Source organism: Ruditapes philippinarum, unplaced genomic scaffold (assembly GCF_026571515.1).
Source record: "Ruditapes philippinarum isolate M1 unplaced genomic scaffold, ASM2657151v2 ctg1397_1_1_1_1, whole genome shotgun sequence".
In the NCBI taxonomy this organism is placed as follows: domain Eukaryota; kingdom Metazoa; phylum Mollusca; class Bivalvia; order Venerida; family Veneridae; genus Ruditapes; species Ruditapes philippinarum.
The window spans coordinates 216,626-237,853 of NW_026859154.1; the positions used below are offsets into that span (position 1 = coordinate 216,626).

A 21,228-nucleotide genomic window follows, 5' to 3' on the forward strand; every position below is an offset into this window, starting at 1 on the left:
TTTGTCAACAGCTATTTGATAAATAACAAATTAGACACAAACCACAGAGAGCGCTCTTTTAATTAAATCTTCATTGTATTAATGTGTTTTGCTCAGCAGCAAGCAATATCGTAAAAATATTACAAACATAAATTAAGATGGAACTATCTTCTAGACAAAATCGCTCCCCTATTCCAGATTTTCATATCAAGTTAAAGTGATTTATGAAAGATTTGTTTTGGAAATTACATGAATTTCCTAGAACATGATGCCTACTTTCATTTTTCTTACTTTATGAACATTAACGTCAAACTGACCATTAATTGATTATTTAACTAAGGATGATTGAAATGAGTGCGTTTAAGAAGTGGAACACAAAAATAATTACAACAATGAATAATGCGTATTTTGAAACCTAGAATTGAAATAGGGGTGAATTTCAAAGTAAGAATGCTTTGTTTAAAGATATGCTATGTCGTGTTTAATGTTAGAGCAAATTAACGTACTATTTCAATATTACACATTTCAAATGTTTACTGTTTAATTAAATACCGGCAATCAATACTAGTATTAAAACTACAGTTTTTAAACTTGAAAAGAAAGTGCTTTAAATCCAGTTATCCTTCGAAAAATAAGACCTGAATATTCAAACACATTATGATTTACTTTCTAAAATTTTACTGATTTAGGAAGGATTGTTTCATTCTATAAAAACTTAATATATATTCAGTTGTAAATTCGCAACCATTCAAAAACTGTAAATGACATAACAGACATTACCTTTATTTACACATGATATTTTGTTCCTCTTACATAAAAACCACAAATAAGTCCAAGAAATATAATTTCCTGCATCTTGAAACTTCATCTTGAAACTATAAATAATTCAATAAAACAAAAATACATCTCTCAGAAACGATGACAGTAAAATCGTCGTATGGATACTTCATGAAAGAAGTGCACCCTTTGCTAAAGATATAGAATGTGTGTGTTTACAATCTGTGTTTGTACTTCATCATTGTGTACTGCATTGTGCGAAGGAGAGAACTTGTATTCTTACTATTAATTAAGGTGTTTAAATTCAAATAATAGTGGAAAAAATTGTTGGTGGGTGGGAAATTAGTAAGGAATTAGGGAAGAGCGGAGGGCTAACATAGACTAATTGAATGAAATACTTACTTAAAATGCGAAAATCCATAGGAACCGTAGTAACGCTTATGCAAAACACATCAATTTAGATTAGAAATTATATCGATATATGAAATTGAATCTTTGTTTTCATGTTTTTTGATTGATGTCTTTACATGAAGACAAACCATTTTCACGGAATGTAAACAATGTGACATTCAATATAAATCAATATTGGATAGAATCTTATCAATTAAACATCGTTAGTCAAAAAAGTCACATGCAAACACTACTGTACTGCATCTCGCCTCCTTTCTATTTTTCAAACCCTAGTACTATTTCTTCCACCCAGTGTCGTTTTCATTTTTAGATTAAACACAATTGATATCAAGTCCTTATTGCACTCGAAATTACAAAGTTTTTCAAAATGTCAAAAGTTCGGTTGTGTAGAATAAAGATGAAATTATTCATTGTATTGTGCAATAAAAACGTCTATGTCTGCGTTTGTCTCTATCTATATTGTTAATTAACACCGTTTATTAGTACGCAAATACACTCTTCTGATCATAGGCAAAATAAATCATTTAATTTTGTAAAACCTTTAACGACGTACTTATTGGTCTACCGTGACACTTTTAGCTATAGTGAAAACAAAAATATAGTCATTTCTTTCATACATAAGTTTTTAGTATTTTTAAGATGGAGTTATTATATTTCATAATAAAATAACGTAATTGTACCTTGCACTGTTACAATTTTATTATGAAATGTTGTTGATTTACAACAATGTTATTCAACGAAAGGTTCTTGTTATTCTCTTTAATTATTATATGCCTCAGAAATTCTATCATTTTTATTTTTAAAATCTTCATATTTCTGATATCTTATTACAGTTTTCAAATACAGTCATGTTTTGCCCATTTGCTATATAGATGAATCTCTTGGGGAAGTCAAAATACTTCTTTGTTTACATTTTGCTACCTTTACGGCTCATTACTGCACGCTTAGTTCTACTTCTGTCTGGTCTTAATCATTTAACAGGTTCTTAACCCATAATTAAAACATTATTTAATACCTGTAAGACATTTCTAAAGAATTAAAAAATGTATGGATTTCTAAAGCATAATTCGTGTTTAAGGAAAGATGACAAAACAAGCTATCAAGACAACAACACTGTTGAAGAAAACAAAGTGTTGTCCGTAGAGCAGGTTACATGCACCACTTTTCGCAGTGCTTAACATTATAATGAAAGCAAAGTAGAAAAGGGACATAATTTTTAAAACATTTTGGCAAAACATTTTGTCATGTTATTAACAAAAAAGAGATAATTTTATAAAAGTGCCTTCCATTGTTTCTAGTGCGTGTCTTGTCCGGCACAAAAATCCCATTTAATTAAGGTTTTTTCAATGTTATATTTTGTGAATATTGATTTAATTAAATTATAAAGACATCCGTTAACTTATTGCAATTTGATCCGTTGGTTGCAGGCAGAAAGTTGTGCGCCTGCAATTTTTTGCTGCACAATATATCTTTATAAAAAGAGACAAAAAAGAAGACCGTGTTTAAAATTAATTTAAAACTGACATTTATATAGCAATGTCTACCTGTATCAAGCTGTCTTACTTGTTACATGTTAACGGGTGTGATAACAGGTGTGTTTATATCTGTGTCAAGTGAAACGTTATGTCACAGTTACCTCGTCGAAACTGCAAATTTTATTTCTGTGCATATTTAATAACTTTAAACATATATGTTGATGTTTTTAGGGAGAGTAGCTTTAACGACAACGTGAAGGATTAGAATACGTTCAACAAAGTCGTTGTTACCATAGAAAGAACAGGTGAACTTTTTGTAGTCAGAGATTATTTTTAAAGAAATTTCCTAGAATTATTTAAAAATTCAGTAATGTCTGATTAGATCATAATTTCAAATAAAGTACTGCCTGTGGTGCGCTATATTGAATATCCCGTAGTATCTCTCATATTGACAGGGCGTATCTTTCATTTTCAAGAAAAAGTCATTTTAACACCACGCTCTATTTTCTTTTTAATTTAACCCTCTGTATAAATCACATATATTACTACCTAAGAACAGGTTTTAACATTGTTGCAGATAAATCACGTGAAGCAGTTCCAAACAAAGTTTTGAGTATTGCTCCAAAGTTCCATAAGTATAATAATTTGACAATGAATAATTAAATCCTTTCACGCAAAATATTTATACTAAAAGAAATTTGTCCTATATTAAGATTATTTTCCAAAAGTTTAATAAAGAAATTCTCATTACATTTTCTATGAATGAACTTGTATACTTGACTTAAAAGAGTCTTTCTCTGATTTGTATTTTAGAAGATGCAACAACAACAACAACAAGACACGTAACATATATATTTTGTTAAATCGTATGCAAAAAATCCTTTTCGACTTGATGGATCTTCATATGTAAATTTAACAGTCTTGTTTTTGTATCTTAATTACTTTTCCTTTTTATTATCTACATTACTCTTTGTGTTGTAACTGTTAAATCAAATAGACATTAAATGGAAAATTGGCTTTTTAATGTTAGAGGTTTGTAAAATTATTTTAAAAAGGAAGGAAGTTTTGGCGACATTTACAAAGGTATGATATGTCTAAATCAAAACATAAATTTAGATGCAAATCGATGTCTGAAATGGGCATGAAATTTGAATGTACGGACTTTTCGTCAGTGGAAATACTAATTAAAGTGCATGTGTATGCTTTTTAATTCACAAAAAAATTAATTGCAAGAATAAAACATATACAGAAATAGTTTGTGGGAAATATAGCTGAAAATGACTGTGAATTAACACGTATTTATGATCCAAACTCATCTCGGAAAAGTGATTTCCTTTGTGCGAGGTTGCAAAATTGTAGTGTTCTGCAAAATTTAAATAATATGTAATATTCTGGAGGTATATTTCAAAGCAATATACCGATAAATTATTATGTGAAATTATGGACTATAAATAAAGGCTTTTGGAAATGCAGGTATTGTGCATTCTTTACCGACAGACGTCAATTTTTTCATCATATTAAAGCAAAATTGCGGGCGCCATTTTTCTAGAATATGGACTATACACCTTTAAAAAAAACTTCTTTAAAACTAATTATTACAGATTGTATAACACAACGAAAACACAGTAAATACTGAATAACTATAAACTGCTTATAATGACTTAACGTTCACTTAGTACGCTCTTTAGTGTATCTAAAAACACCTCGCGATACATCATTTCATTAATGTTCGATAAAATTTTACCTGCAGAATCAGAAATGTGTGAAAATAAAAGTTTTGATAGTTTAAATGTTAAATGTTATTAGAACCACGAATTAAGTGAACATTTTGTAAGTCGTTTAAATTGTAACAATGTAAATGATTAATTAATTAGTATGGCTGAAAACATAGTGCTAATAGTGATAATAGTAATTTTGACGCATGTTTGTGTAATTTTGAAAGCATTATAGATAGCGGAGCGTCACATTGGTTTAAAGAGTGTGTTAAACCGATTGTAAATGCAAAATTGAATGTGACAACTAAAAGTAATTGTGTACAGAGGAATGTAATACAAAAAGAATATATTTTTACTTTGTTTAAATAGTTTCCGTAATAATCTATGTGATGTAAATAGAATAAATATGGTAAAAGTAAGATTAGATTATAAACTTTTAAGATCATGACGGTATGATTTTGATTAGCAGAAAACAAGTGAATTCCAAAATTGCGTGATTAAAGAATCTTCAGGTGTAAGAAATGCAAATATCCCACTGTCAGTTTTGGAGAGATACTTAAAGCTGTAAATAATCAGACAAGGTAAATTTAGATTTTAGTAACAGATATAAGAATAATGAGTTCAAGGTCATGTTTGAAGAGCTAAATATGGAACTTTCAAAGGACGAAATAATAGCAGCAATTAAGAAATGAAACTGAAATCGTTCAGTCGGACCGGAGTTATTAGTTAAAACTTAATTATTAAATTATGGTAGTAAAGTTATGGGTCAAAGTTTTAGCCAGTCGATTGAAAGAACACACTTATAGTTTTGTAAAGAGGTTTTAGGTGTTAAAAACAGCACGACTTCATTTATTTATTTAAAGATGTTATATTTTTGATCCTTGAAGATCAATCAGCACGACATTATTGTTTGGAGTGCATGTTTTGGTACTTTTAGGTTTTTTCCAATTTGGTGTTTTTTCCAGTGTGGTGGTTCCAGTATTACTCTTTCGAATACTGTTGACTAACCCTTAGGATATGTTGCCTGCTTTTTAACTTTGTGAGCATATCTGTGATATTCAGGTTTCATAACCTCAGATCCCTCCAAAATTCCATTTTATTTAGTATTGCCCGTTGTTTTCTTGTTTAGGGTACACGCATTTTTATGCTCCCCGAAGGGAGAGTATATAGTCGCCATCTTGTCCGTCCGTCTGTCCGTCCGTTGTCTTGTCCGGAGCACAACTTGAAAACCCTTGGAGATAATTTGTTAAAACTTCATAAAGTGGTAGAGGGCATTGAGGGGGAGTGCAGTGTCAAAGAACCATAACGCTATTTTGCCCGTTTTTTTTAAATCTTGTTTGCCTAATTTTGGAGTTATTGCCCTTTGTTAATTTTAACACTTTGAACTTTGTCCGGACCATAACTCTAAAACTATAAGAGATATCAAGATGAAACGTTGTAGATAGATAGATCTCATTGAATTAAAGTGCAATGCAAAAGAACCATAACTCTGTTAAGCCTCATTTTTGAATTATCTCCCCTTTTAGAAAAATCTTATCCAGGACGTAGCTGTAAAACTATATGAGATATCAACATGAAACTTTGTAGGTAGATATATCTCAATGGGAAGATGTGCAGTGCGCAAGAATCATAACTATGCCATGCCTAATTTTGGAGTTATTACCCTTTGTTTATTTCTACTTTTTGAGCTTTGTCTGGGACATTACTCTAAAATTTTAGAGATATCACATGAAACTTTGGTGGTAGATATATCTCATTGAGTAAAAGTGCAGTGCAGCAAAAAAACATACCTCTGTTTTGCCCAACTTTTGAATTATCTCCCCTTTAAAATAATCTTGTCTGGGAAAAAACTCTAAAACTACAAAAGATATCAACAGGAAACTTTATAGGTAGATGGATCTCAATGGGTAGATGTGCAGTGCACAAGAATTTGAACACAATAATAATCTTACCTTTGTCCTGTTTATAATAATGTTGTCAGTTTCATTTATTGGCAATCAGCAATACATTTGTCAAAGTCCATTTACAAGTATAAAACAAGAAATGTCGAACGACACATATACCCCCCTTCCTAGCCCTTGACTCACATTATTGGTAATTTTTTTCTAGAAATAAATGGGTACATGGAAGTGTTCAGTTATGGAAAAAAAGAAAAATAATGAAGACTTTGTGATAAATAGTTTTCAAGATAATGAGAAATTTAAGGCCCCTGTGATCTCGACCTTTAAACTAGTTACCCAAAATCAATGGGGGTCATCTAATAGTTATGACCAATCAAAATTACAAATATAAAGACTTTGTGATAAATAGCTTTCAAGATAATGAGCGGAAACCATACAAACATTTAAATACCCTGTGACTTTGATCTTTGACCTAGTGACCCAAAAAACAATAGGGGTCACTTTCTAGTTATGACCAAGCAGTATGTGAAATATGAAGACTTTGTGATGAATAGTTTTCAAAATAATAAGCGGAAACCATTCTGACATTTAATGCACCTGTGAATTTGACCTTTGAGATAATTATCCTTGAAGATGAGCTCAAATCAAAATAACATGCAAAGACCATGATCATGACCTTTGACCTGGTGACCCCAAAATCAAAAGAGGTCATCTTCTAGTTATGACCATTCAATATGTGAACAACGAAGACTTTGTGAAAATAATAACCAAATAATAACCGGAAATCATAATAACCTTCAATGCCCCTGTGACCTTGACCTTTGACCTAGTGACCCCTAATTGAACAGGGGTCATCTACTAGTTATGACCAATCAATATGTGAAATATGTAGACTTTGTGATGAATACTTTTTAAGATAATCAGCGGGAACCATTCTGACATTTAATATATTTTAATGACTACCAAATAGGAGCAAGTCAATGATGTCAAAACGCAAAATGTCATATATACTTTGATCTGGTATGCACACAAGATGACTTTATTGAATGTGGCATGAAATATAACCCTGATGTCTTTGGAAAATGTCAAAAATGTTTACGGTCGGGTTGTGGGGTTTATGAACACAACTCTCATTTTTTGTTACTCTTGTTACTCACACAGTATACATAATGTGTGTGGAAATTGAATGTGAAAACCTTGGAAAAACGAAATATGTAATTGCATGTTGAACGACATCAAACCGCGCTTACAACATTCTCAATTTGTCGTTTTAGACGTTCTATAGGGATTCCATTTGATCTATTTTGTTGATGATTATTTTACGGAAGAAAATTACGACTTTACAGTCTTATGTCATAAAGCCAAGGAATACGATTCTTAACCCATTCTTTAATATCTGTACAGAAATGCTATTTTACAAACATAATACGGTTTGAATTTTTTACAAATTTAACTCAAGAATTTTTCTCTTTAATTACGGAAAAATGAAAGGGATTTTCAACTATAAAAGACATAAAGTGGTTACATAAGGACTAACCTAACAGGACCCTGATTTCAATGAAATTCTCAAGGTAATATTAACTGTTATATTTGTTACTTTTTAACATTTTCATTTAATCAAAACTAATAGAGATTATAATGTAGAGAATATTCATAGTTGAGAGAAACAGAAACACTTTATAAAATATTAATAGTTTATTTTGAATAAAAGTTTACTACATGTATTTGAGGTATCAATAATTCAATTTAAAACTATTCTCATTATTTAATTTACATGGTTTATATCAAAGTGCCATGCACCGATAAAGTAACGGCCGAAAATTCCCTCACAACCCTATTGCCTCATTTATATAGAATAAAGCGTTGTGGACTCAAAAGAGGATGTTAACTTCTGCACTAAATGATAAGAGAATAACGTATGAATTTATTTTTCATATATATGCATCGTTGAATTACATGTTTAGATAAGTTCAAATGGATAACGTTATGTAACGATGCCTTTACATCTACGTGATAGCCGAAAGCAAATGGTATGCAAAATCTATACAATAACATAATATTATAAGGAACACGTTATTATTTGTAGTTTGAAGGCTTTGTTACATTTGTTTTAATTCTACAGATGGATACAAGGGAACAAAAACAATTAAACGACAATGGCCTAAATGACACGGCTAGTAAAGAATTAATTCTGATGAATCAAAATGATGAAATGGAGGATAGTCCTGATACAGAAATTGAAGAAACAGTATGGTTGGAATTGGAGAAAGAAGAATTGGATCAGGACCGCGGTGTATGGTCAAACAAAATAGAGTTCCTGTTGGCAATAATGGGTTACACAGTAGGTGTAGGAAGCATATGGAGATTTCCCATTGTTTGCAGGTAAGATATGTACGGCGTTTTCGTAATTGTAATCAAAATGAAACAGCATTATGATCACGTGTGCTCTGTTTCACGGCCAAATATTTTCATACTGTTGTGTTGGTAAACAAATTTAAATAAAACCGGTGAACAAGTTAATGGCCAACCAACCTGGCATACGATAATTGAATAGTTGAAATCTTTCAAAGATAATAGAAGAAAAAACATTTCAATTTACTAACAACTGCATATGGTATCAATATAGATGACATGCAATGCAAGAGTAAGTATAAGATTTTTGGATATGAAATGGTATTAGCTTGCAAATGTGATTTCTATCCTTTTATTTCATATTTGAGTAAAGCAAGAACAATTACAAAAATTTTGCTACCAATTTTGGTACTTCATATGACACTTTTTTATTGCGTTTGCATATGTGCTTATTTATGCCTAAAAGTTGCAATCGAACATTTTTGTTCTCTGTCTGCTGTCGTGAGGCGAACTATCGGCGTAAAGATATTTAAGCATATCCTCTCACTTCCCTTGTTTACTTTGAAATTTATTAGGTTAACCTCAAACGAATTTCAATCTTAAAACGGGTTTATACGACCATGCAAGCTTACTCTTGTTTTATTTTCTGCAGTCGGAACGGAGGAGGTGCTTTTTAATTCCATTCTTTTTCTGCCTCATCACCTCTGGTGGGCCTTTGTACTACTTAGAGGTTTGCCTTGGACAGTTTACAGGACAAAGTGCTGCACAAGCTTTTGAGTTTTGTTCATTGTTCAAAGGCAAGTTTACTTGGTAATAAATGTTTACCCTTATGTTTAGAGATATTGAGAAACTCTTGCAAGAAAAGTAGTGATATTGTTTAGCACCTTAATTACTTCAGAAAAGATTTAGTAATGTCAACATGGTCGCCATTATTCAAGCATTTTGATTCATTAAAATCTCTATAGATAAAGTAAAGAAAGTAATAATAATGTACTTTTGTATTATTGTGTCATTACTTTTCCGTGCATTAAATCATCTAAGTCATCATTAAGGGATTCTTTAAAGGTTTATCGACATTAAAATTTACTGTTAGCTTTATGCACACTTTACTATTTATTTATCTGATAACAGGTTTAGGCATTCTACAAGTCATATTGTCATTTACGGTGTTATGGTACGCGATGTGTGTTTTAGCCTGGGTTCTATACTTCTTGTACAGTTCTTTCCTACCCACACTTCCTTGGACAACATGTAATAACCCATGGAACACTGTTAATTGTACAGGTATTGTTTTGAATCGTTATGGTATTACGACTGAAAAACAACAACAACAATAAGAAAAGCTATTTTGAATAAGGATTTATAGCGCTTCTGTGCATAATGGTGTTTTTATTTACATTATTATTTTGTTTCTCAAGTTTTTTACCAGGCATGATGTAAAGCATATTTTCAGATGAACTTTCAAATTAAAAGACCATTATTGAATTATTTGTTCGTGTAGAAGGAAAGAAATTGTCAAATCGCCTATTAAAAGAACTTTAGAAATTTGTTATTTTACCTCAAGCATATTATTCAAATATTACTAACTCATGTGAACAGAATTTATAGGGGTGTGATTGGTTTTTATAATTCTGCTCTTTGGAAATTTAGATCTAAGCGTCTTGAAAGCTGAATAATATGAATGCATATTTTAGAGGTTAATGTAATTTATTTTCTTATTTTAGTCATATGGGATACAGTTTCTAATAGATCTAGAGGTACAGATACAGTTGTAACAAACAGTTCAGCCGTTAATGAACCTATTTACACTCAATCGAAATTATACAATAGGACAACCAACATGTTGATCGATCCATCTCCAGTTTCTCAAACTAATATAATATCATCATTTATGACATCAAGCTCTTCGGCCTATGAATTTTGGGAGTGAGTTTATTTTGTGTAAATAATCCCAACCGCCACATCGACATTAAAAAACGTTCAAAAAAGAAAAAAATCCTGCTATTCATGTGATAATGCATCTTAAATAAGTATCATTTGCTTACAATTATCAAATTGTGTTTAAAAATATTTTTTTATTAAAATTTTGTATTTTGCATGTATATCAGAAAAGTAACGTTTTTCAACTCCTAAAACACAGAGTTACTCTGCAGTTTATCATCAAATTATATCAGCTAAAAACTAATGGCAATATCGAATATACATGAAATTTTTCGTGAATCTAAAAAACGCAATTCGTGAGAATATTGTTTTTAAAGCTCACTCATTGAAATTAAATTTCATATTACAAACAAAGAAATTTTTTTAATACGAATACAATGAAGGTGCAGTTAAAATTAAATGATTATTTTCTTTTAGTTTTACTGTGCTACAATCTGTTTCTCACTCTCCGACCTCTTCTAGATCTTCCTGAACATGACATGAGTGCGTCATGATGGTGTTTTAATGTTTCTTTAGTTTTCACTTAGTTTTAACTTTGACATCATTAAACAAAATAGCATTTAAGATGTAGCTAAAGAACCATATTGACAGTAAATTATACTTTGTGTAAAGATGAAAATTTAAAAGAGGGAGTTATTTAAAATTTAAAAGTATCATCAATAATCAGTATAAGAACTATTCACCAATAATTACTTGCAGCATTCTTCCGATCAAACAATTTTATGTGATAAATAAATTTTTAGGCCATTGTCAAACTTTTACTTACAATATTTTAGGTATAAGGTAATTGGACGATCTCGTGGCTTGGAGGACATGGGAAGTTTACAGTTGCATCTTGTGATCTGCCTTTTCATTGCTTGGTTTCTTTGTGTGGCTGCCGTCATCAAAGGTGTTAAATCTCTTGGCAAGGCTAGTAGTTGCATAGTTTTTAATTTGTATAAAACTGCATATCTGCATTCTTGTCAAGACAAAGTTTATATAAAATTTTTACATAAAAGTTTTTGGCCACTTGACTTCAAACCACTAGCTTCTTGGTCGGTCTGAATCCAATCAGGGACTTTGGATCTTTCGTGTGAGGAAACAAACTAGGAATGTCGAATATTCAACGCAACTGTTTTTGCCTTAAATAATGGGCGAAGGGGCTACCGAGGTCTTTCTCCACCGAAAAATATAAAGCTAAACATTAGCCATTTTTCTTTTCCAGTGTTAGTTAGACGTTACACAGTATGGAAGTGCATCGATGGCACAATTAAAAACACGTCCGTAGAGCAATATTTTGATAAATGTCATTCTTTGTTTCAGGTCGTTTATGTAACAGCTACGGCACCTTACGTTCTTTTGACAATTATTTTTATAAAGGCTCTAACTCTTGACGGAGCAATTGATGGTATTAAAACATTCGTAGAACCAGACTTTTCAAAACTTCTCACAACACAGGTATCTTTGTAAATACTCTACACTAACTACAAAATTCAATGACATTCTTAAATTAAATGTTTTCGATTCTATTCACTTTTAATAGTGACTTCAATTCAAAAATTAAAAAAATGTATGCATTAATGATAATAATAATAAAAATATAAAAAATAATAAAAACCTTTAAAACTATAACGAATGAAAAGTTTTAAGGTAATTTGAAACACGTTAAACGCAGAAGTCATTAAGAGTATTGATTTTCGGAGGCTAAATTCCAGCATTACATCAGAGACACTAACACCACAAAAATCGTCAATATTTTACAAACATCAATGAAAACAATCAATATCGTAATTACTTAAAGTTAACTTACATAATATGTTTGACTTATAAACACTGTTTGAACAAATATTTGAAGGTATGGTTAGAGGCAGGTCTACAGGTGTTTTTGTCTTTAGGACCTTCTTGGGGAGGAGTTATCACCATGTCAAGTTATAACAAATTCCATCAGAAATCCTTTTGGTAATACCAAGCATGTATGATTTATGCTCATTACTTTTTTTATAAACGAGTGTTGATTTTGTATGGGCTTTTAACAGTAAAAATTAATTGGAAGCTTTGAAAGTCAATTATAAGCACTTACTCTGAAAAAGGTATTATAAAGGCCCATATATCATAAAAAAGCCTTATACTTTTATTTTTTTTTAAACATGTGTGTTGTATTACAGTTTTTGAAAGGTACTTATATGCAATAAATACAGCTGAGCCATTTTCTTGCATTAGGTGATAAACATCTTTTATGTTGTTACAAATCCATTATTGATAATCGTATATTTGAAAAGAATCCTATGCCTCTACCGGGATCGAACCAACTGCTCAAATAGGCAAGTGATATCGAAACAGCAACCTTTACCATAAGGTCACATAGGTACGTATGTAAAGGTAAAAGGTCATACATCATGTTACAGGTCCTCTACGATATGTGTCATCTTTGCTGGATTCACCGCTTTTTACAATGGCATGGTTGTGTTTGCTTTACTAGGATTTATTGCAAAAGCGTCCGGCATGACAGTGGCCAAAGTAGCGGAGCAATCAGGTATGTTTTCACTCATACATTTCATTAATGTAGTAAGATTAAGCTTAGCTATTAAATACTAAAAGTATCAAATGTAATAAAATAAAATACTGGAAAGGCATTATAACGCAAAACAAAAGGCGTTTGTCGTTCCCGTTAAAATTCCTTTGATGCGCGTAATAACGCCTTTTGTTTTGCGTTATAACGTATTTATGCGCGTTATTACGCCATTCATTTCTTTCATTTCTTTCATTAAAATTCCTTTGATACGCGTAATAACGCCTTTCGTTTTGCGTTATTACGCCTTTGTTGTACGTTATAACCACTTTTAATTTTTGAATGTTATTTCATTTGATACGATTAGGCTTTCGTACTAAGCAATTAGGTAGTATAGTTTTTATCATAGAAATTTTACATACATATACTAACTTTGTTAACTAAATTCACAACCGCATGAATCAAGGCGGCATTGCCATTAAATGGTCTATAGTTGCTAATAAATGAGACGCATAGATGACCAATGAATTTCTGAATAAACCTCCAAATTAAAATCATTTGAATCATGTTAAAATAAGCTTCTTTCAAGTCTTATTTTATCCATTTTCCTTACATTCAGACTTTAGATAAATGTAACAAGTAAAATGTATTAAAAAGATACAAATAGGTCTTACGAATAATTTTTTGTGACGCCTTTTCTGTTACAAAGATTATACGAACATACACATGTAAATAAAGATGCGGCTTCGTTCCCGATCAATATTCATATCGTGGTGGCAGGTAGTTAGGTGGTCAATATTCTAAAATAATTTAATTGACAAAATATCAAAAGAATCTCAACATCTGATTTAGCTGAATTTTCAATTGTTGTTATACATATGTAGGAAAATGTCATTATTACACCAACATGTAAAAGATTTTTATCAGTTTTCATTAAGATGATAGAATAATGTTAGATTTTGTTTTAGCTTAACATATTCAGAATGACACTAAAATGGCGGCCAAGGGAGGTAATAATTGCTATGAGAACAGCATCAATAATTTATTGCTGTTAAATTAACGTTTAATTTCTTCAACAGGACCCGGTCTGGTGTTTGTTGTGTTTCCAACAGCATTTAGTATGATGCCTGTACCACATCTTTGGGCAGTACTGCTTTTCCTAATGCTGATCACCGCAGTCTTTGACAGCATTGTAAGAAGTTCCATTGGTATCCGTTTTGTCAAGCATATATATATTTGTGATGTGTCCAGTTTTTTATATGGATCTTTTCATATGTTATGTTTTCACATGTTTGTCAAATGTGTCGTAAATGAACTTTCGGCTCATGTTTGTGTAGATTTAGAATTTTAAAATTACGACATTGTTTAAATTAACAATTATTACATTAATCTTGAAAAAGGAACTGTATATTACACAAATATAGCTGTAGTAATGCAGTATTACAACATATGAGTGCATTCTTTACTTCATATATAAATTATATTTGTACTATTGTCGTGAATGCAAAATGAACAGCCGTTTTACAATGAAACAGAACAGTCAAAGACTAGTGTTAGCAAATTTGGTTGCGATCATGGCTACATAAAAAATGCTTATGTTTCAGTTCATTTTTTATTTTCACAAATGTAGCAGGCAAATGTCCAATTTTTTAGACATTTTTTTTTTATTTTAGAAATATTGGGGGATCGGACATACACCATTTTTAGACAAACTTTCTATTAATATTGAGAAAATTGATTCTTATATATGTAGCAAACAAAGCCACATTATTTTTAGGTAACACATATATAAGTTTATAATTAGATGTGCAAATAAGACTAGTTCTTAGCCTACTGTATATCACAAGTAAATGAACAAACTTTGTTACATGTTTTAGTTTGGAATGATAGAGACTGTTACCAGCTGTATTATAGACCAATTTCCACGTCAGTTACTGAAAAGGCGCGTTCTTGTCAACATTATTACTGGATTATTTTTCTTTCTCACAGGACTTCCGCTCACAATGAATGTAAGACCTTCTACATGTCACTGCCAAGCTTTTTTAATAACGTATTTTTTTCATATTGTCGGGAGAAGAATAACTGCCTTGATGTTATTTAATCTAAGAAAAAAATTAGTAATAAATACTAGAACCAATTTCCAAGATATGGGGACTGGGCAGCACCGCCTGACTTAAGATTGAAATATTCTCAGTTGGGAAAACTAGCGTCAATTGTTTAGTTAACACTATTTCTTTAAGAAATTTTTATCTTTTCAGGTATTTTTATCTTTTTCTATCTCAAATTCATATATACATTTAAACAACAAATTCTGACTATTATATACACACAAAACAAAGACCTCTGATCATTATTGAGACCCAAAACAAACACACATCATTTATCAACTACTTATACGAAATATCTTTTCACGTTTACGTCTTTTATACGAAACAATACTAGACATCTGGCGAGCCCAAGCTTTACACTACTTATTATTAAACCAACGAAATGAAAAACACAAAAATGAATATTATTTCACAACTCTAAGATATAGTGTAATCCATAAACATTCAACCAACAATGTTAACTTCACAAAATCTAATCAGCATCAGGAAACAACTTAAAAAATAAAGCACCCAATATTTACATATATCCTCAAAAACAAAGCATTAACTAATACAAAATCACTCCGGATATTTAACAAATATTTCTTATCAAACAGATGTAACTCAACAACCAAAACCAAAACAAGTCATTATAACCAATAAACCCTGATCAATTAAGATCACCACAATTAAATTCAACCAACTTCAACAAATCAACAAAACTCCCTTCAAAACAACAAATTCTCTTCTCAACAAAAAAATAAATGCTACACACTATCAGTGTGTCTCTCCTAAACTGATGTAAAATCACTCCCAAAACTCGCATATTTTCTGTTTCAACGAATTTGACATTTACATGTATAGAGAGTTTAATATACGCACAGCAACAGGTTTACATTGAAATATGATACACTTCAGTGTATCGCTGTAGGAAAACATTAACTCTTTTAAAAAAAATATCTACAGTGAAACTGTATGATTTTTCTGACACATATGTATTTTTATATTTATAAATTCATTAAATTTGATTTTCAATGATTATTTCATAATAATTAATTAGAAAAAGTATGCCTTTCATAATATTAGTCAATATTAAAATGATATGCGTAATGTATTAGGTTTTAATGTATAAGGTTTTACTTGTTTTGGATGTTTACATGTTTTATGATGTCTGTCTTGTTGGATTGTCGTTGACGATAGGTATTTTCTCAATTCCCCCCCTCACCCATTTTAACCCCCCCCCCCACCTTTTCACCCTTACAGCCCTTATCGCTTTAATTCCCTTATGGGCCCGTTTTAGTTGATATTATTTCACATTACATGTCCCACTCGTTTCACCCTTATGTCCGCTCTAGGTTTTTTTTGGTGTGTCGGGGTCGCGTCATGTGAACGTTGCCTTTGCCTTGTTGATCTTTATTCTTGTTTTTTACATTTCTAGAAGCAGTTTTAAACTATGTAAAGAAATTTCTATGATTTTAGACGCTCATAAGCCGTTAATATTGATGCTCTTGATAAACATTAACGAAATAAATTGACCTTTTGATCAGTTTTGTATGTCCTATGTATTTGATTTCGTGCTTTATGTTTATATTTCAGGGTGGAATTTACCTTTTTCAGTTAGGTGACTGGTATTTCGCCCTCTTTGCTTTATTGTTTGGTGCTTTATTTGAATGCATATCAATTTGTTGGATATATGGTAAGCCTTTGTTTCATCATCGTAAATCATTCATTTAAATTCTTTGTGCAAGAATACTGTTGTTTTTTAATCTTAAACTGCTTGATCCGAACACCTTTAGCTTTTGCCTTTAGCCTGTACGCGCAGTATAACCGGGAACAATATTTTTGATTTTGACTTAAATTACTCAAAATGTACTGTACCACTTACAAAGCAGAGCAAATCCATTATGCGAATTCAGCAGATCAAGGATTAATATGATAAGTTGAATCGATCTGTTCAACTATCAGTATATGGTTCAAATTTCTTACTTAATAAAATTACAGAATCTAAGTAAAAGCCAAATTGAACATATTATATTTCACAGATTTTGTTTTATTATACAAGTACACTTAGGTTTTCCTTTCATACATTTCTTCATCGGCTGATTTTATGTTGTACTAAAATATGACAAAACACTTTTTTCAGGTACTGATAGGTTTGCCCGGGATATATATTTTATGACGGGGAGAAACGTTTCTGTCGTGCTTCGGGTTTTATGGACCATTACAATACCTTTATTTGTTACGGTAAGAAAGTCCTTGAAAAGCCATTACTTTATTTGTTTGGCGTGTTTTGGTTAATAGCGTAAAATACATATAAAGCGTCAGTGTTGTTTACTTTAATTATGTGTATAAAGTGGTTAGGTATGCATGCAACTTATCAAGTAAATAAATCATGACAGAAAACAAGCAATAATAACTGAATGATAATTTATAACCCTGATTTTAAAGACGCTTCATTTTTACACTGCACACAGTTTTCGCCGAATTTAGCTCTCCAGAGAATCTTTGCAATTTTAGTTAGATGCAAACAAGTAAAACTCATCGGATTTTTTTTTCAACGGCAGCTATATTATTGCCGGAGGAAGCTTTGCTACATTTGGCGGAGCTACATTACCCGGAAAGCTTTATTCGGCAGTAGTTCTTTTTTCAGCGAAAGCTTTATTCCTTGGAGAGGCAAACTCGTTGGGAGCTAAATTCTTAAGAGAGTTATATTCTATGTAAGCATTATGCGGTGTAACCCTGCATGTTTCATTATCATTTAATTAACTGTAGCAACTGTGTTGTCAGGTAAGTTGTGGAAGAATGTCGAAAATGTTAAATAAGGATTTACCAGCTTGCTCTTGACAGTTAAAGGGCACTTACCATTATGATGCTCTATTCAATTAAATAAAAACACAAAAAACAACAATCGTTACACTGTTTTGACTAAGGTAAATATTATTGTTATGTGTTCACACTTAAATTCCTGACAAAAAAAAGAAAATGGAAATAGAAAAGAATATAATGTAGTTTGTTTTTTGCAGATTGCCTTCTTAGCGTTGCTAACGCAGTATTCTGCTCCGGCTTATGGCGATGGGTATAAATATAGCAAAGAGGCCATTGCCTGTGGTATTTTTGTCGGTATGCTACCTGTTATGGCAATGGTCGCTGCAGGAATCGTCGCTGTAGCTTACCGAGATGGTTCATTGTTACAGGTATAACTCCATTCAAATATTTAATGAATCCTTATCCGGTTTAGGCTAAAACTTTGATTTGCTTTTTTGCCACCATTATAGAGCCTAGCCACCCCACATATTTATGCCGTCTGACTAGGCTCTTCATTATTGGTTACATCTAGCTTAATATCCGAAACTGATGTAAGACATTAACAAATGTTAATGCTAGGCAAGTCCATTTAAACATTAAGACGGTTAAGTGACGATATTCTCTCATCGGATTTATTAGACTACTTTTTAACTTTTCAAAGTAAAAATTATTGCATGGCATAAAGTTATATTTTCAAACAAAACAAGATATTATATTGCTTCATATAGAAATACTACATTTATGGTTTTTGTTTAATTTTCTTTGACAAAATAGTGTGTAAGAAAGAAAAGTTCATTACGGTCTGCATCGCTTTTTTGGTTGCGTTATGTTTAAATTCCCACACAATTACACAGAAAAGCCGTAAAAGCCTACGGTTACGCTCTTTAAATATTCCATATATACCTCAAGATATCGTGAATGTTATAGCAATATGTTCCTTTGTTGATAATGAAATATAAAATTAATATAATTTATAATTCATTAGTGTATGTGTGTATTTGAGTTTATGTATACTCGCTACCGGTTGCCCATATTGGCGAGACTTCTAGAAAAATATTAGTCATTTTATAATTTGGAGAATAGTGCAAGTTACAAAGAGATGCCCCAATTCCAGAAGCTTCCCCTAGTTCTTTAACGTGCTAAGTGTTTGAAAAATCATACACGGTACCTCGATTTAAAGTTTCATCCGAAACACTGATCAGTAATTTTAGCTGGCCAGCCCGGGAATCGAATCTACAATGTCGAGATTACAAATCTCGCGCTCAAACCGATTGAGCTATGCGGGCTGGTCTTGATTCATTCGAAGTTTGTATTATTAAAACATCATTATCAATGTGTTTTGACTATATTTGCAGCGTTTGGCAGCAAGTCTGAAACCTAGTGCTAATTGGGGACCGTATGAGGAAGATACTCGGGACAGATACCGTATGAAACCGTATATTTACCCATCCACATGGTGGCAAAAATTCAAAGAAAATATCACAGGAAGAAATGATGATTTTTCAGTGTGAGAAGGCCAATTTACGTGTCTTTATCTATATAATAGTCGTGAAATCGCCTTTGACTATTGAGTGGCGAAGACAAGAAGACACGTAATGGCAGAAATCTGCCATATAGAGAATAACATGCTACTGTTTTTTTTGATATCAATTTTGTCAGGCGAGGCTGATATGGGCTAGAAAAGGCGAGGCTTGCCGAGCCCTTTCTGCCCATATCAGCCGATACTGATAAAATTGATATCAAAAGACAGTAGCATGTTTTTCTATTCATCATGTAACATATAAAACTGTCAAAATTACAAAATAGTCTACTTTTAAATAGCGAATTTCGTAAAAAAGGGGATTTTTGTTCAAAGAAATAATTCTTGAAAACAAATTCATCCGCCCCTGAAACTTAGAAAAAATCAGCAGGCGAACAAAGAAAATGAAATTTTACGATCGTTGGTGTTTAAGTGGCATAAGAAATGTAGTGATGGACATTACTGTGAGAAGCAGTTACGGTCATTGAATCGGTAACGAGTGTGTTATATGACGTTGACGTCAATTACTTTTCAGAGTGCGTTGCTGTACCGATATGTGTTTATGTAAAATAAAATATTGTTGTAATACAAGAAGCTACTAACATGAATTTGTCTTGTCTGTGTTTGTTTATTATTTATACTTCTAAGCAGTGTAAGAATTTCAAATTAATATCTCAAATATATATTAAGCAACAAAGAAAGTCTACGAGTTTTTGGATAACCCTCGTATTTATTCATAAAAATACACTATTATGTAATAAACGTTATTAACACAGAATTACAAATAGAACTTTTGCATATTTCATAACAAAGAATTGATGATATGCTAAATTTCAGAATAAATTGCAAAATTTTCAAAAAAAAAAACAAATGTGATGTTTCAAATGACAGCTTAATTTTTTGTTGTTTCGATATGCTGCTGATTAAGATTTAAATATAGTTTCATTAATGGTCATGAATCTTCGATGGTCAGAAGTTCTATTTTTTACTTGACAGGCACTGTTATGACTGAAGCTTTGAAAATCATATCATGAATAATAGATCGTAATGAAAAGTGACCAGAATTTTCTTTTTAAAACAAATTCAGAAAATTTATATTTTATTGAAACTAATATTTACTTTTAGAAATAATTGCTGATGCCGGTTTTGTATGATTTTAAATGAAAATAGAATATTACAGCAACAATAATTAGATAGATTGAATTTAAATAGTTCGCTTATCAAAAATTATTAATTGTGATTTTTATTAACGTTTCACTTGCGCATTTTCCCTTTTGATATCAAAACCGTTAACAGAGATAAATCATTTGTTATGCCTGTCGATAGAGATGTGTGATTTAATGAATAGAGTCAAACGGAATCCATAAATATTTGAAAATGTAACAATACCTTACATTGAAAGTTTAATACCGTAGAAATCATGTTTTGTTCATTATAGTAGACAATGATTTGAGTCTCGACATTTCAGAAACCTCGTTTGTTATCGATATTCGATTAGATTTAAAACAAGAACATGTCTCTACGTTTGTTTCAAAGTTCAGTGATCAAAGAAAACTTCCTGTTGTGCTTTACTTCATCATCATGATCATTAAATGCCTTACTACATCTGTAAAATAGTCAACAACTGCTTATTTAAAATTGTCAGAGAGGTTAAATAAGTCAACTGACACAAGATCACACGACGAAAAGCATTTTAACACCTAATTGAATAAATTAACACGCTACATTAATATAATAATACCCAATAAACTTAGCTCAGAAATCTGATAATGTTAGCT

At 31.3% G+C, this 21,228-nt stretch overlaps 2 protein-coding genes across 3 annotated transcripts; both read left to right on the top strand.

Moving 5' to 3' along the window:
* Positions 1–3,589: 3,589 nt before the first annotated feature.
* On the top strand, positions 3,590–13,254 carry LOC132755441 (sodium- and chloride-dependent betaine transporter-like). 2 transcript variants are annotated; one of them, XM_060746307.1, is made up of 8 exons: positions 3,590–3,725; positions 8,381–8,640; positions 9,263–9,894; positions 10,335–10,536; positions 11,328–11,460; positions 11,854–11,988; positions 12,386–12,489; positions 12,936–13,254. In XM_060746307.1, the coding sequence occupies exons 3-8, from the start codon at positions 9,708–9,710 to the stop codon at positions 13,123–13,125; spliced, it is 951 nt and encodes a 316-aa protein (XP_060602290.1). In that variant the 5' UTR covers positions 3,590–3,725; positions 8,381–8,640; positions 9,263–9,707; the 3' UTR covers positions 13,126–13,254. The 2 variants fall into 2 exon arrangements, with proteins under 2 accessions (XP_060602290.1, XP_060602289.1); XM_060746306.1 differs by lacking the exon at positions 3,590–3,725 and adding an exon at positions 7,361–7,829.
* Positions 13,255–14,020: 766 nt separating this feature from the next.
* Positions 14,021–20,053, top strand: LOC132755444 (sodium-dependent proline transporter-like). The gene is made up of 6 exons (XM_060746310.1): positions 14,021–14,231; positions 14,917–15,048; positions 16,723–16,822; positions 17,270–17,370; positions 18,150–18,320; positions 19,287–20,053. The coding sequence occupies exons 1-6, from the start codon at positions 14,160–14,162 to the stop codon at positions 19,440–19,442; spliced, it is 732 nt and encodes a 243-aa protein (XP_060602293.1). The 5' UTR covers positions 14,021–14,159; the 3' UTR covers positions 19,443–20,053.
* The last annotated feature ends 1,175 nt before the right edge of the window (positions 20,054–21,228 follow it).